Raw genomic sequence first — 15,099 nt, 5'->3', positions numbered from 1 at the left:
GTATCCCTCGCACACACATTGTCTTTCTGAGCAGTCAGAATGAGATTTTCACAGACAGTGTGCTGTGTTTCTGAACAGGTAAGGGGATATGAGGTTAGAAGTAAAGCCTCAGGCCTCAGTGAGGAATGTTCTGAGCTGCTTTATATCACTCTACTGTTACCAAGGAGCTTTTATTTAGGAATCATTCCACAGATTGTTTGACTTGATATGTGTTTTTTGTTTGTTTGTTTGTTTAGAAGTGCTTTAACAGTATGACCTGAAACAAAGTCTGTAAAGACAACTAAACTGCAAACACAAGTTTAAAGAAGTCATGCTTTAAGGTGCAATAAATAGAGCTATATTAGTAATTCCACATACTAAAGAATTCGGAGCTACACTTAACAATAAAACAACATGAATCCAAGTGAAACCTTCTTCACCCTGGATACCCTCCTCCATCCCACAGAGGTCAGCAAGTGTCTCTCCAGGCTCCAGCTTCAGCTAGCATCAGGCAAACTGAAGATGCTGACTTTGAACATTCAGGAAACATAATCTGACCCTTGTGCTGGTCTGTGTATTAAAGGACAGGTGACTTTCCCCCCTGTGAGTTATTTCTAGAGAGGAAAAGCTCTAAATACCATAGTGGCATGCAGTGCTGACCCCTCTTCCACTGATCTTTTTAGAGAGGTTGTTACCCAGCTAAACTTTATGTGTGGTTGTGTGGGGGAGGGGGTTTCCAGTCTTAATGTAGCTGTGCTTTTTATGTAGTAGGTGGTTATTCAACCGTGGTCCCTTTATAGAACTGGAGACCCTCTTTGAATCCAGAGCTAAGGGATGTAGAGCATGTACAGACATGCTCTAATGTAAGAGCTGCAGTACCTCCCTGCATGTAGCCGAGGAGCGAGGTGGTTTGGAGTTACATAGCTTGAGTATAATCCCTTAAATAGCTTAATAAATAAACCTGCTTTATACAACCCAAAATAAACATATTTATGGTCTTAAATAACTGGTTTTGAGTACCGTATAGCACGTTTGTTTCTGCAACACATGAACAACAATGTCAGAAAAGAAGAAATAATGATGACCGTGAAAGGGCACGGTGGATCCCTGTCGTACAGGTGTGGAGTTTGCATGTCCACAGGCCAAAGACATGCTCGTTAGGTTAATTGGTGACTCTTGGTGTGAATGTGAGTGTGGCTGGTTGTCTCTATATGTTGGCCCTGTGATTGGCTGCCAAACAGTCCAGGGTGTAACCCCGCCTCTAACGCTATGACAGCTGGGATTGGCTCCCCGCGACCCCAGACGGGAAAAGAGGTCTAGATAATGGATGAATGGACTCTAAAAAGTTTAACACCAAGTTTATTACAAATTAAAAAAACATTGTAAATAAATGTACTTGTAGTTTTAGGGTCATTTTTGTTAGAATAACTACATTTTTAGAGTTTATTGCAAGAAAAAAGATTTTTAATCTCCAACACCTCTGATTAGTGTCTTTGAAATAGCAGCTGTGGTTTAGTGGGATTGGAGTATTAAGGGCTTATGCCATAATGACAGATTAAAAACATGATTTTAATGAGACAAAGTTAGTTATTCAAAACAAACAGCAGTTACATGAAATTTATTTTATTAAATCTTTCAGGATACTTATTTGGTGTTTAATGAAATACGCTTAATAAAAAAAAAATTCAGGGTCATTGTAGTTTATTTTTTTCTCCATTTCTTTGCTGTAAACCTATTTGTCAAATTCCTCAGTGTTTGTGATGACTCAGCGAGCCTCTGTGACATGACTGAGTGTGTGAAGCAGCAGCTGAGCGTCTACCTCCATAAAACGTCAAGTCACAGAGTAGAGCACAGAAGCAGCTGGTCCCCATGACAACAAGAAGCCTAGTTTATTGTGTTCATGTGGCGTACGACTCGTGATCAAATAGGATGTCATCATCAGGAAAACCCTGATTTTAAAAAATAACTATTAAGCGTGCGACAGCTGATTTAACACAATTTCTGTGTTTCTGCTTGGTTGTAATTCATGAGCCATTTTCTTTTTGTGATGCTCTTAAATCATTTAGGAAACACAGAGACAAAGTAAAGAAGCATCTTAAAGATCTGAGTTTCTTTTTCTTTGGGGGAATTTGTGGTGTTGAGCAGCAACTGCAGGTTTGATTCTGGATGAACTCTAAAGCCATTTTTACAAATGCACTCTGGGAAATTTCTAAATATTTCAGGCAGGATTCACCGGAAATTCTGTGATGTTTAATAAGGAGTATTGTGTATTTGTGAAAGCACTGTAACAGAGATCCTAACAGCATCCCAGCTGACAGTTTTGACTGCATTCTTTTGAACATCAAATGTTTCAAATGGTTTTTTTTTATTTCACTGTCTGTAGTAATACAGTAATACAACTTTATCTCAACCTCTCATCAATTTATCTTTTTCTTAAGTGGGGTACACATGACAAGATAATAGGCCCAGTTTTCCGACAATCCTAAGCAAAATCCAGATTTTTGATTGTTTGAAAGAGTGCAGTGAAGCACTCACTCATGCAACTTCAGATTCAGAGCAGGCCAGTATGCCTCATAAACACCATGAGAGTGAAAATTCAGCCTCATTGTTCACATATCTCAGTGGGAGTCATTACAATAGCAGAGTTTAGTCCTCCATCTGTTCTGCTCAGGAATGGCAGGGGCAAGAGTTTTTTCTCCTATTTTGCCTTACAGTGAATTGTGAAACAGTCTATTGTGCCACCGAGACTCTGGTAGCTGGTAAATAAATTGGCTTTATTGTTCAGACAAACATCGCCTTGTTGTTTTTTCCCAGTTAGCAAAATATCAATCTGCTTATTGATACAAGGTATTTGAGTACCACTTCCCCACTGGTGCCTCCATTACAGCAGGGCCCGGTCTCTAACCTGCAGCAGAGGTTTACTCAAATTTGACTCCTTAGTCTGGATTATTGTGAGCTACTGAATATCTGAGCAGCTTTACACCCTGCAGGCTGCAGCTCCAACACTCACTCTTATAAATGTCTCATTTGAACTCCTCTTTAGGTATCTCTCATACTTCTCTCATTCATCCTTTCATCATCTGACTATTTATGAATTAATTCAGTGGTCTTCAAGTTACTATGCAACACAGCTTTGTGTGTGGAAATGGATGTATGAGAAAAAACACAACATTACTTCAGTTTCTTCAATGTTGGGTTCTTTTTCTGTCTTTCTTAGGACATATTTTTGTCAATTTTGCAAACTGAATCTGCTTTCTGATTCAGTTAGATAGAATGCTGCTCATGGATTCAACTATTTAAAATGAAATCCTCCACTTGTACTTGCATGCATGTCATGGTGTAGTTCTGCTCAATATTGCAACTCCCTGCTGGCAGGTCTTTCTACATGTACCCCTGCAGATGAACACAGCAGTGTGACTGGTCTTCAACCTCTTCAACAAGAGGAGTTAAACAGGTTATTCAATAGCATGCAGCTTTAAAGCAGATCAAATACAGATTGTTTTTCAGGCTTAAATGGGCAACCCATGTTTACATCAGTTGTCAATGGATATCATTTTTTTAAAACATGATGGAACAGAGAGTGTTTCGGCATTTAGTGGCTCTGAATTATGTTCAAACATTGATTGATTGTCAAAGTTTCTAGACGTCTGAGAAGTCAGAACCTACATTTTATGTGGAGCAGTCACAAAATTGACACCTGCATTTAAATTGACCATAATAAAAGGATGAAAAATTAATAAATATTTCAAATTGATCCAAGAGAATAGTGCTTTCAAATATAAAAGAAAAATACCTAATTATTGAGCAAAAGAAAATGGAAAGGTTTCAGAGATGGGGTTTTAGATTTAAATTTGAGTAAGATGAGGGCATTAGTAAAAAGCAAACTGTAGCTAAATCAAATCGGAAAACAACAAAAACACACACACAATGTTATTATTTCTCATTTTACTGACATGTTTTCTCCCTTCTCTATTATTCTCTAGCTATCCCTCTGATCGATTGTCCTCAGGGTTACAAGAGAGTCAACAGTTCTCACTGCCAAGGTAAGGAATTACTCTCTTTTTTTAAACTGTTTCCTAAAGCGATTTAAAGACTTTTGGTCTCAATGGTGGCCGTCATCATTTCACAATTTCAATTTGTGGAGAAACTTTTGTTCTTGCCATTTGGGTTTGTAAAGACATCGACATGTGTTTCTGATGGGTCACATCGACCAAACAAACAGCTATACAGTATGTGGATTCATTACCAAAAGAAATTGCGAAAAAATATACGGTCTGATGCATTAAGCACCGAGGAGGAGCTAGGCTTCATCCAACAGACTGTTTGGCATTCTTTTCTAGAACATGGTGGGAAGCTGCTCCTTCCTGATGCCGTGTTTGGACTTAATGAGTCAGTACCTCTGTAGCTCAGTTTGACAGAAATCCCATTGTTATTATTAAGATGGTGGCCTGATGCTTTAATGCGTCAACATTTTTTGCATTTTTAAACTAAAATCAGTAACATAATCAGCAGATTCATTGACATTTATGTATCCTTATTTTGCATAATGACCCATAATTGCAGCAGATTCAGCCTCAATCTTCAGCTTCCTGGCACTCATACACGTATTCCCGAAATATGACGTTTTGAGTTAGTACTGCCTTCGTCACAGCCCCCTCTCTTCTTCTCCCATTTGATCTGTATTCTGTTTGCTTCACACGGATTATGGGCCAAATTGACAAAAACGTCCAAAGGCTTAGAGCAACTCACAACCTAACACTAACAAGTGTTAGATAATTGGACAAATTTAGCCAAGGATGGTAAAACTGAAAAAATGAACAAACTGAACACTGTATAAGTTATGTTGAGCGCTTCAATTAGACGCAAGGGTGTTTGCATACTGAGAGTGGGAAGAGATTGTGTCCTTGGAGAACGGGGCAAATAAACCGTCTCCCTTTATTTGATCAGTGAATGTGCAGTTAATATCTTGTATAAAAGTCTTAGCTTGAAACATCTACTTGTAAATCAATCAACCAACCAACCAACCAACCAACCAACCAATCAATCAACCAACCAATCAATCAACCAACCAACCAACCAAGCAATCAATCAACCAACCAACCAACCAACCAATCAACTAACCAACCAATCAATCAACCAACCAACCAACCAACCAACCAATCAATCAATCAATCAACCAACCAACCAACCAACCAACCAAGCAATCAATCAACCAACCAACCAACCAACCAACCAACCAACCAACCAACCAACCAACCAACCAACCAACCAATCAATCAATCAACCAACCAACCAACCAACCAACCAAGCAATCAATCAACCAACCAACCAACCAACCAACCAACCAACCAACCAACCAACCAACCAATCAACCAACCAACCAACCAACCAACCAACCAACCAACCAACCAACCAATCAATCAATCAATCAATAATTCAATCAATCAATCTTTATTTGTATAGCGTAGGCAAACACAGGAGTAATGTGGTCCCTTTTCCTACTTCTAGTTAGTACATGAGCTGCAGCGTTTTGGACGAGTTGAAGATATGCCTGATTTTTTATTTATTACCAAGGTGAAAATAGGCTGTTCTTGAAGCTTGTTTTATGTGAAAGTTAAAGGACATATCTTGATCAAATAGGACTTCTAGATTCCTAACAGTGGTGCTAGATGCCAGGCTGATGTCACTAAGAACAGTCAAATCACTAGAAAAAGTCTCTCTGAGGTTCTTAGGGCCTAGCACAATAACTTCAGTCTTGTCTGAGTTAAGTAGCAAAACATTTCTGGTCATCCAGGTCCTAATGTCCTTAAGGCACGTTTCTAGCTTACATAACTGATTGGTGCCATCAGGCTTCATTGATACTTACATCATGGACAGCCTTCCATTATCTAGAAATTCTGGAGTGTTGTGGCTGTTTCTGACTAAAATGACTCAAAATAAGTCACAAAGTCAGTAAAGCAGCTGTTTTGTTCTCTGTGTTCTCCGATGTGCAGATGTGGACCCTTTTATTTTTTTATTTTTTGAGTCTGTCTGTATTGTAAAATAAGCATACTTCAAGATCACGTAAAGTAAAGCATGTCTTATATTACGACGTTATAGGCTTCAAGAGGTAACCATGCTCAGGCCCGGGCCTAGTGTGTGTGCGCCTTTATTCCGTCATATTATACACACATATTGATTCCTTTACTAACTAAATTCCTCTTTTGGCAATAAAACTTTCTTTGAGTTTTGTAAAAGAATTAACACAGTTCACCTCACCAATAAAAGACAACCAAGTAGGCTGTCAACAGCCTATTAAAGCATTCTGGCTGAGAAATGTTTGCTCCCTTCCATCTTTAAGCTGGAAGTCATGGTGGGTTACAGACATGACTCACAGTCTGCGACTTGGGCCAAGTGTGTTCTCATTGTAGGAATTGGACTCTATTAAACTCGGCACATTACACAGTGGAGGTCCAAAACATTAACAGTGTGCTGGGATTGGATGTAAAACAATTCTGGTGTTGGGTTACAAATATTATTCAGCTGTGTAATCCATAGCAGGGGTCCATATTCATGTACACATATCTCCAACAGCTGTTGCATTGATTCAAATCAGATTTATCTTAAACATTCAGTAATCCCATTAAGTGCCAAAATACCCCAATCTGAATGATAGCTTCAATATTTATAGAAAAGGTTTCAATGACAGTTGGTGCAAATTTGGTAACACCTTGGATGTATTTATTGTGACTTTCAGGGCAGATGTCCAGTAAATGTTTTACACATAAGCACCAGTCTTGAAGACCAAAACAAAGCTTTTCTTTTGCCATGCCTCCTCTGTCCGTCAGCGCACCACTTCCCCTCTTCGCCGACCCCTCAGTGTGTTATAACTGAGTGTAGCTGTTTGTAAGAGTGATCTACATTCTGATTTTTGTTTTAAATCTGTTTGAAGTAATCCAGACCCAACAAAGTATTTTCCTCAGTTTGGGAAGTCTGTTTGTTCTCCTTGAATTGGACAAAACTCCACCATTGTAGACGTACAGCATCCCTGAATGCCATGAGGGGGCAGGGCTAACGGTTGGAGGGAGAAGGGTTTGCTGGAAAACATGTATGAAACATGTCTGAGCCGCTAATTGAAGCAGCAACAAGCTGAATGAAGCTCCTCTCCCATCAGTATGGACACAGAGCTGAGAACAACAAACCCAGAGGGAGTTTGCATACACTTTCTTTTCATATCGTCATTACTCAACAATATATTTATTTAGATGTATTCGATATTTTCAATATTAATGCAAATATACCTCTTTATATAAATATACCTCATCTTGGAAAAACAAAAAACGTTTTACCTGTGGTTCTGGTGAGAATCTTAGCATGTTCACCAGAGCACCTGGCTTAAAAAAACCAACCCCTGCTATGCCTCAAACTGCCATGACTGCCACAGCATGACTCTCAATTCCAAGTGTTGTTCTCCATAAAAGCATAGAGTGGACAAAAGTATTTTAGTTGCAAAGGTAAACCAAAACCAATGTTAAAAAGGAGGGTTAAATGCTCTGTCAATCTGACAGGGCCTGCAGAGTTAGGCAATGATTCTTTTTACATTTATTAGTAAGAGCTACCTCTTTCCCATTACACATGGTGCATTGCTCATACAAAAACAGAGATTGGTGAAGCTCCAAAGGCTAGCGCTAGTGATATTGGTTTTAAGTTATTGTAAATAAATCTCATAAAATTGCCCAAACCAACAATATGTTTGTCTAAGTCTGAAGGTTGTTCTGCTAACCAACCCATTTTGATAATTAAGACAAAATCCTTATTTAACTCAACAAGCTTTGTAAGCTTGTTCGTTATTCATTGGACTAATGTTGATCAATTGTCCTGGGGGCTTTAGAGAAAAGCCCTTAAGGCAGTAAATACCATTTTCTACCCCTCTAAAACATGTGATGGCCATTATTTATCTGTGGGAATTAACTGGGGTGTTATTCAATACCAGGTGTTCAACTTTGATACTGCATCATTTGACATACCACTACATCCATTATTTATTTTGTATTTGTTTATTTAACATGGACATACAGTAACATTGGTGCTGTAACATTTAACCATGCACAAGTCCCAGATTAGTGTTTATAGCAAAATGATAATTTGCAACACATTATGGGCTATTGCTTTCCTATATTTTCTCTAAATCTTGATATGAAAATATACATGTCACTTTGTCACCCATTGGAATAAAAAATGTATCCCCCTAAATCCAGCCCATCTTCCTTTCTATGATCTAAATCCTTAGAGCTCTTTTTGAAATAATGTCCAATAACTCTGCCAAGCTGCACAATGAGCAAATGTTGTAATTTGCCAAAGAAGAGTGATGTAGTGAAAAATCTCTGCATTCATAAGGGTGTATTTATTTTTGTTGATTCTTAGATTTAGATGAGTGCCAGCTTCAGGGCGTGTGTCCAAACGGAAACTGTATGAACACCGTGGGTAGCTACAGGTGTATGTGTAAACCCGGATTTGTCCCTGACCCAACGCTCACCACATGCATATGTAAGTACAATATTATATTCTTTATTTCAGTTACTGTCTCTCCTAACTTTCTCATTGACAATCATCCAAATCCAGAACACAAAGAGTGCAGTGCAAGACTGAGAAATCATCTTATTTTCACAGAAATAATCTATCACTATTGCATGCTGCTCTCTGATATCATACGAAAGCTTTCTTATATGAGTTTGACTTTTCCCATCGTTGAAAGGAAGCAGACATGGGAAATGTAAGTTCCATTATTTACCCAAACCACCTGCTACAAAGTTCAACTACAGCAGGGGCTGCTTGAAATGCTGCTAAATGCGTTTTTTAAAGATATGCATATGAATTCAGTGCATGGATGAGAGCATGGTGTTGATTGCATAATAAGATTACCAGCATGTTTCCCAGTATCTGTAAACCAAACAGATCTCATTTTTAAATACAAGAGGATGGATGTAGAGAAAGCGAAGAAGCAGAAGCAACAGCTGCCAGAGTGATCAATCTTGGACATGATTGATCAGTAGTGTTTGTCATCCATTTCTCTTAGTCCGGACATGCTGTGAGCATGTGTTCCCTGTGTTTTGCAGAGTTCCCTTGTGTGTCCATGTGTTTGTCTGTGCATGTGATCAATTACAAAGGGGTTTGGGGTTGTGCTCTCGTTCTCTTTTATCTTGGTTAATGAAAGCCAAGGGTCCATTCATCACCATCACTGTGTAATCCAAAGGGCTCAGCGGAGGAGACTTGAAAATTCATTAATGTAACTGCTGTCTTCCATCAGCCATTCAGAGGCAGACACTCCAAGCACAGAGCTCTAGACTAAGCAGTGTTTGAAGCATATGACCAAAAGCAAACTTGGACAAGTCAAGTTAAAAGTAACATAACTGAAAACTCCTGGACGCTTAGAAGATTTTCAGGTTCTTTTATGGTCCATGAACACTCATATGGAGACTCATTGGTGAGTGGTTCATCCCTTGTGTTGAACACTATGTGTTCCGGTTGAATCCTCATCTTAAACATTACATGCTCCTAAGCAGGTAAGATGTGCAGAATCAGTTACCATGGGGATTTAACCCCAGTAAGAAGTGGACAACTAAAAGAAAAAGTGTAACTCTAAAGTAACACTGCAACCTCAAATTCTGCTTCAAAGTGTAGGTTCAATGCTTCAATGAGCATCTTCCTGGAGAGAATGGAATCTTAAGTTAAAACCAAAACATGTATTTGTAGTCCTAATCATGATGTTTTGAGCTTCACTCTAGCCTCTTTTTAAAGTGAAGTCAATGTGGAGTTACCTTTAACATGCCATCATGGAGGATCTCCATAGTTGTCATTTGATCAGAACTACTGAGTATTCTTTAGTGCATGGTTGCTTTTGTGAGACAAGCTGCATCAGCCAACAACATGTCAACCAGTGTGGTGTATCCCATTTTCCTAGTCTCTTTCTCCAAAAAACTACAACAAAAATTAAATTTCAAACTGCTAAATTCACGGCTCAAAATGGTCATCCACAAACCATTAGAGCACAGTGATTTTTTCAACTCTTAATATAATTTCTATGACTCCACTAACCTACTCTGTTGTCTTCCTCCATTGTAGCTGGCCCAAACAATCCAAACCTGAATGTTTCTTTACCCACCACTCTAAGCCATGTCTTGTATAAAAGACATCTGACCATAAGTGCCTCTGATAGCCATTGGTGAGGTGCTACCATTAAATGCAGTTTCATGGTGCAGCTCAGTGTGAATTGCACTTCACTATAATTAACTGAAAAAGCTAGGTAATCCCTTTACTTACCTACAAAGAGGATTTGGTCCAATGGCAAGCGTCCATGTGCCTCCCTGTCTCCCCAACGCATCTCCAACAATTTTGTAATCCTTTGAATGTTTTTGTTATCTCAATGGGATGAATGGTATACTCCACATACTGCCTTCTAACCTGACAGCTAGTATTCTAACTTTAACGTAATTAAATCACGTTTTTAGTCCGAGCCATATTGAATAAGAAAGCACCAGGCTAGCACACCCGTTAGGCAGCATGTACACTTTTGCAATATACATACATTCATTACTTATACAGCTACGTATTCATTTAAATATTACTTGACAACTTATTTACGATATTACAGTATGATTACTTCGCTATTGGATAGTCTGAAGAAAATAAATTTGCCAATCTAATAGACATTCAGCCATTTCTTACATAAACTAATTTGCATACTATGCATTTGGAATGCACTACATACTCAATGTGATGCAACACTTACAATGAAAACTTATTGATCACTGTTCAAGTATACTCAATACTACCCATACTATTCATAATTACTTTAAAAAAATGAAGGCATGTGGTTTTGGACACAGCCCAAGTCTTCTGTCTCATTGATGCATGCTCAACCAATCACTGGCATTAGTAGTTGTAATTGCCTGAGTCATTTGTTTTTTAAGTTACCAGATATTAGTTGGATCCCCTTAATTTCAAAGGGGCTTCCTGATGCTTTGCTTTCAGTGTGATACCATCCACCATGGACTTAGTTTTGGGCATTCTGAATGCTTTAGTGAGAAGATTTCTTTGAGGACTGTTCTAGATTCACATTTTTTTTCTTACCTGTTTACCTAAATCCCGACATTGACTCACTCAAGATGAAGAGCATACTCAGAGCCTAATGCTGCAACCACCATGCAGATTCTTGGCAAGACCAAAGAGCTTAATTTTGGTTTCATCAAACCACAGAAACATTTTCCTTATGCTCCCACAACCCCAAAGTGCAGGTTGGCAAACTCCAGACTGGTTGTCATCTGCCTTTTACTATAGAGTGGCTTCGTCCCCTAGCTCTGCCATGAAGGCCAGACTGGCAGAGTGCTGCAGGGATAGTTTTCCTTTTTGGCAGCTTGTCCCATTTCTACAGAAAAACCCTGCAGAGAGAACCTTTGATTTCTTGGTTACCATCCTGGCCAAGGCCATCATTGCTTGTTTACTCATTTTAAAATGATGGCCTGGAGGAATATTGGTGGTTTCAGACTTCTTTCATTTCACAATAATGGGGCTTACTTTGCTCTTGGGGATGTTAAATGTTGGAAGTGTTATTATACCTCTCTCCTGTACTTTGCCTTGACAGTCTTTCTCTCTACAGGTCTAGGTAGAGTTTCTCTGGCTGTTTTCTAAATCGACCTACGCTGTGAACTGTTGGGTTTTATTTAACTGAACCCATCAGCTACGATCTGAGGCCAGTTTGCCCTTTGTTGATCTTAAACACAATGAAGATGGATGGTCATATGCACAGCATATCAAAAAACAGCGACCAGAAAAACATGTTCCACACTTACTCAAAGCATAGCTCTGTATGAAAGTGAAGCTAACAATCTGTTGGAAGATGTCCCAAGTTTTTAGTTGTACTATCTACAATGACAAACCACAGTGACCTTTACTATGGTTTTAATCTTGGGCATGACATCCTTTATCTCTTCTTTTTGACCAACCACTGGCTGCAACGGAAGTCTCGAAACTCCTACTCCTGAAACGACTCCAAGAGGCTTTATTGCGGTCAGACCAATGGGTTTCAGGATTGCAAAGCTTTAGAAGGCTTTTTTTTGTTTTTACTTTGCACAGGCTTCAGCAGATGTCTGCTCCTTCATCTAGACTTTATTTTAAGCTTTGCTAACAGTGGCCTGATTCCAACTTTGTACAAAACGACAAATGATTGTCAAACAACCCATCTCAAATAATGGAAAACATTAAAATGCCCAAACGATGAATCCCCCTCACCACTTCACATCACCACTGAATGTACTGTATGTCTGAGTGTTAATGTCTTCACGATAGAGGAAGTTTACTCAGCAGATGTTTGCTCCTTCATCTACAATTTATTTCAAGCTTTGAAAACGGTGGCCTTGATCCAACTCTGAACAAAAAGACAAATGGTTGTCAAACATCTCATCTCAAATACTGGAAGACATTTGCAAAAAATGCCCAAAAGATGAAACCGACTCACCACTCCACATCACCACTGTATGTCTGAGTGTTAATGTCTTCATAATGGAGGAAGTAGAGAATCCTAACTCTCTGTTTAGTAAGCATTGACAGCCTTCATGGTTAGATTTAGCTGAAGTAAAGCCTCAGCACCAGCTTCAGCTAATCTTTTTACAAGCCATTCCTGATGTTTTGAAATCTGATAATTTGTTGGCAAAATAGGTCAAGTACTTAACCAGTATTGAGATGATTTACTCCAGGTAATGTTTCAGTCAAAAAGAAAAAGGTAAACCAAACATTCTTGTTTTTCCTTGGAGGTTATTATTTAGACTGTGTTCCACAAAGAACAGTTTCCAGTTGGCATTCAGTGAAGATGTTGGATCAAACCACAAGACTTGAAAAAGCACCAAGTGATCCACACTCTCCTGCATGCTTTAATCTGAGCCAGCGCTTGACTTAGATGTGTGTGCCTGAAGTGCATGGAGCATTGGCATGATAACATAGATTTTTTTTCTGCTGTATTGTGTTTTAATGCATTCGAACTATGTTTGCCCAACATCTAAGTGCAAAATATAGATTTGTCTTTGTATTGTCTTAGAAATATGTTTAGGCTCTGTTTGTGGCAGTAGTTTGTTCAGTTGAAAACATTTGCTCTGGTGACGGGGACTTCTATATTTCTCTACCCTCTGTCCTTTCTCCCCCCCCTCCCCCCTATGTATGTGTCTCCTGCAACACTTCCTACGCCTCCCCTTGCTCCTCTGTCCTCCTCCTGCGCACTTCATCAGCCAACACGCCTGCCATCCAAGAGGAGAAGGGTGCTTGCTTCCGTTTGGTCAGCTCAGGGAGGCAGTGTTTGCACCCAGTGTCTGCCCAGCTGAGCAAACAGCTTTGCTGCTGCAGTGTGGGCAAAGCCTGGGGCCCTCGTTGTGACAAATGCCCCCCTCCAGGAACAGGTAAGGCTGTCAGCCACGTCAGACATTTGTCAGGTCTCAGTGAGAACATTAGGCCAATACTTTACCCCTACACTTTTCTCTCTCATTTTATCAAGAAAGCATCATGCCTAACACCGTTCAACATTCTTGCATTCTAGTTTGGCCTTGCAAATCAGCAAAGGTTTGTAAAGCAATACATAAAGCTGAGGCTCAGTTCTGCTCATTGGGACAAGATGACTTTCTTCAGATTAGCAGGAATTTAATTTAGATAAGAGAACATAGAGTTGCACCTAAATCAGGTATACATAACCCATATTACACCTTTCTCTCCACTATATTACATGTTTTACTTTTAAAACTCAATTTTAACTGGCTTTGTCTAAAGCCTGTTTTATTCTTCTGCGTTAAATCCCCGCTGTAGCACACCCCTTTGATGTCTCCTCTCTTTTATTCTTATTAAAAATTGCAGTTAATTCAACTGCTGCTCAATATTTATCAGCTCCAACTCCAGCATCATGCGCTCGGTTTCTGTCGTCATGGTTTCCTGTACATGAACAAGCAGAGTATGTTTTGGAACCTGAAACAGGCATTATAACTAGCTAAGAAATCGCATTGCCAACTAACATTTTGTTGTTTCAAAGCAGCCCTGCAGAGTCACATTGATCATCTGCAGTTACAGTAGTCTGAGGCTGCTTTTGCACTAGAGGCTTATACTGGGCAGAGGGTGGATCAGGTTGTGGTCTGATCACAAAGAAAGGACAAAGGGCTGAGGTGATGTATCCCTCCTCCACACGCAGGGAGTCCAGTTTCTTATTTTCCATGGATAGACTGTCCACAAACTGCTGGAATTAAGTTGCAGTCAGAATGAAGTGGATGGATTCAATTTAAAAAGAGACCTAACAGGCGACAGGGCCGTCACAATTTTAACACTGTTATGTAGTCACAGTCACTATCCATACAGTATACAGTAAATTAATATTTAAAGAATCCCTTTAATCAAATAGATACCGGCCTGTTTCCTGTACCAACAAGCTCTATATTAATATTTGTTTTTAATGTTTAATAAAAAGAGAAACCGACAGAAGAAGAAAGAAAGAAGACCATATGGTTTATGTTTCAGTGTCTTTAATCTCTGATAATTTATGTTTGCATGGGTTTTACGGCTTGGCTAAGTATTGGCTTATAGAGTTTCTTCTAGTAAATATTTTTGCTTTAGCTGTTAATACACTCACAAGCTCTTTTGCTGTTTATTTTGTATCTTCAGAAGTCAATATTTCAGTCCAGGAAGTTGCAGTGCACTGCAGAAGATACCAAATGATTTATATATGGCAAGCACATAGTATCATCAGACATTGTGTTTATGTCAGCAATATGGTTCATAAAAGTGGAATATAGGGAAAACAGTTTGTTTTAAAATACACTGGTGCATTATATCACAGTAAATATTTGTCCCATGTACGGAGGCTTCAGTCCTCTCTGCAGCAGCCTTGGTTTTGGGTCCGGCCTTGGCCCTTTACTGCATGTCCTCCCCACTCTCTCCTCCTGATGTCTCCTGTCTCTCTTCAGCTGTCCTATCCAAAACAGACAAAAATCGCCCCAAAATGTTGCTTCAAAAAACAAATTCATATGTATGTGCCTACAGTTTGTGGGTGGGTACAATTTGACTTTCTTTAGTCCTTGTTTTTTTCAACAAGATAATCAAAGTCATTCTCTCATT

General features: G+C 39.2%; 1 protein-coding gene across 3 annotated transcripts in view; it reads left to right on the top strand.

Annotated features, from left to right (window-relative positions):
- The window catches only part of ltbp1 (latent transforming growth factor beta binding protein 1), a 126,637-nt gene that overhangs the window by 73,640 nt on the left and 37,898 nt on the right, over window positions 1-15,099 (top strand). For 2 of the 3 annotated variants that reach the window (XM_061040844.1, XM_061040843.1), the window contains exons 9-11: window positions 3,963-4,022; window positions 8,383-8,505; window positions 13,236-13,403. In XM_061040844.1, coding sequence (XP_060896827.1) covers window positions 3,963-4,022; window positions 8,383-8,505; window positions 13,236-13,403 — 351 coding nt within the window. The remainder of the gene's footprint in view (window positions 1-3,962; window positions 4,023-8,382; window positions 8,506-13,235; window positions 13,404-15,099) is intronic. The other variant, XM_061040845.1, reaches the window with a different exon arrangement.

The sequence above is a fragment of the Labrus mixtus genome, chromosome 6 (assembly GCF_963584025.1).
Source record: "Labrus mixtus chromosome 6, fLabMix1.1, whole genome shotgun sequence".
In the NCBI taxonomy this organism is placed as follows: Eukaryota; Metazoa; Chordata; class Actinopteri; order Labriformes; family Labridae; genus Labrus; species Labrus mixtus.
Note: the sequence above shows the minus strand (reverse complement) of the source record. Positions and strands in the feature narration are given on the sequence as shown.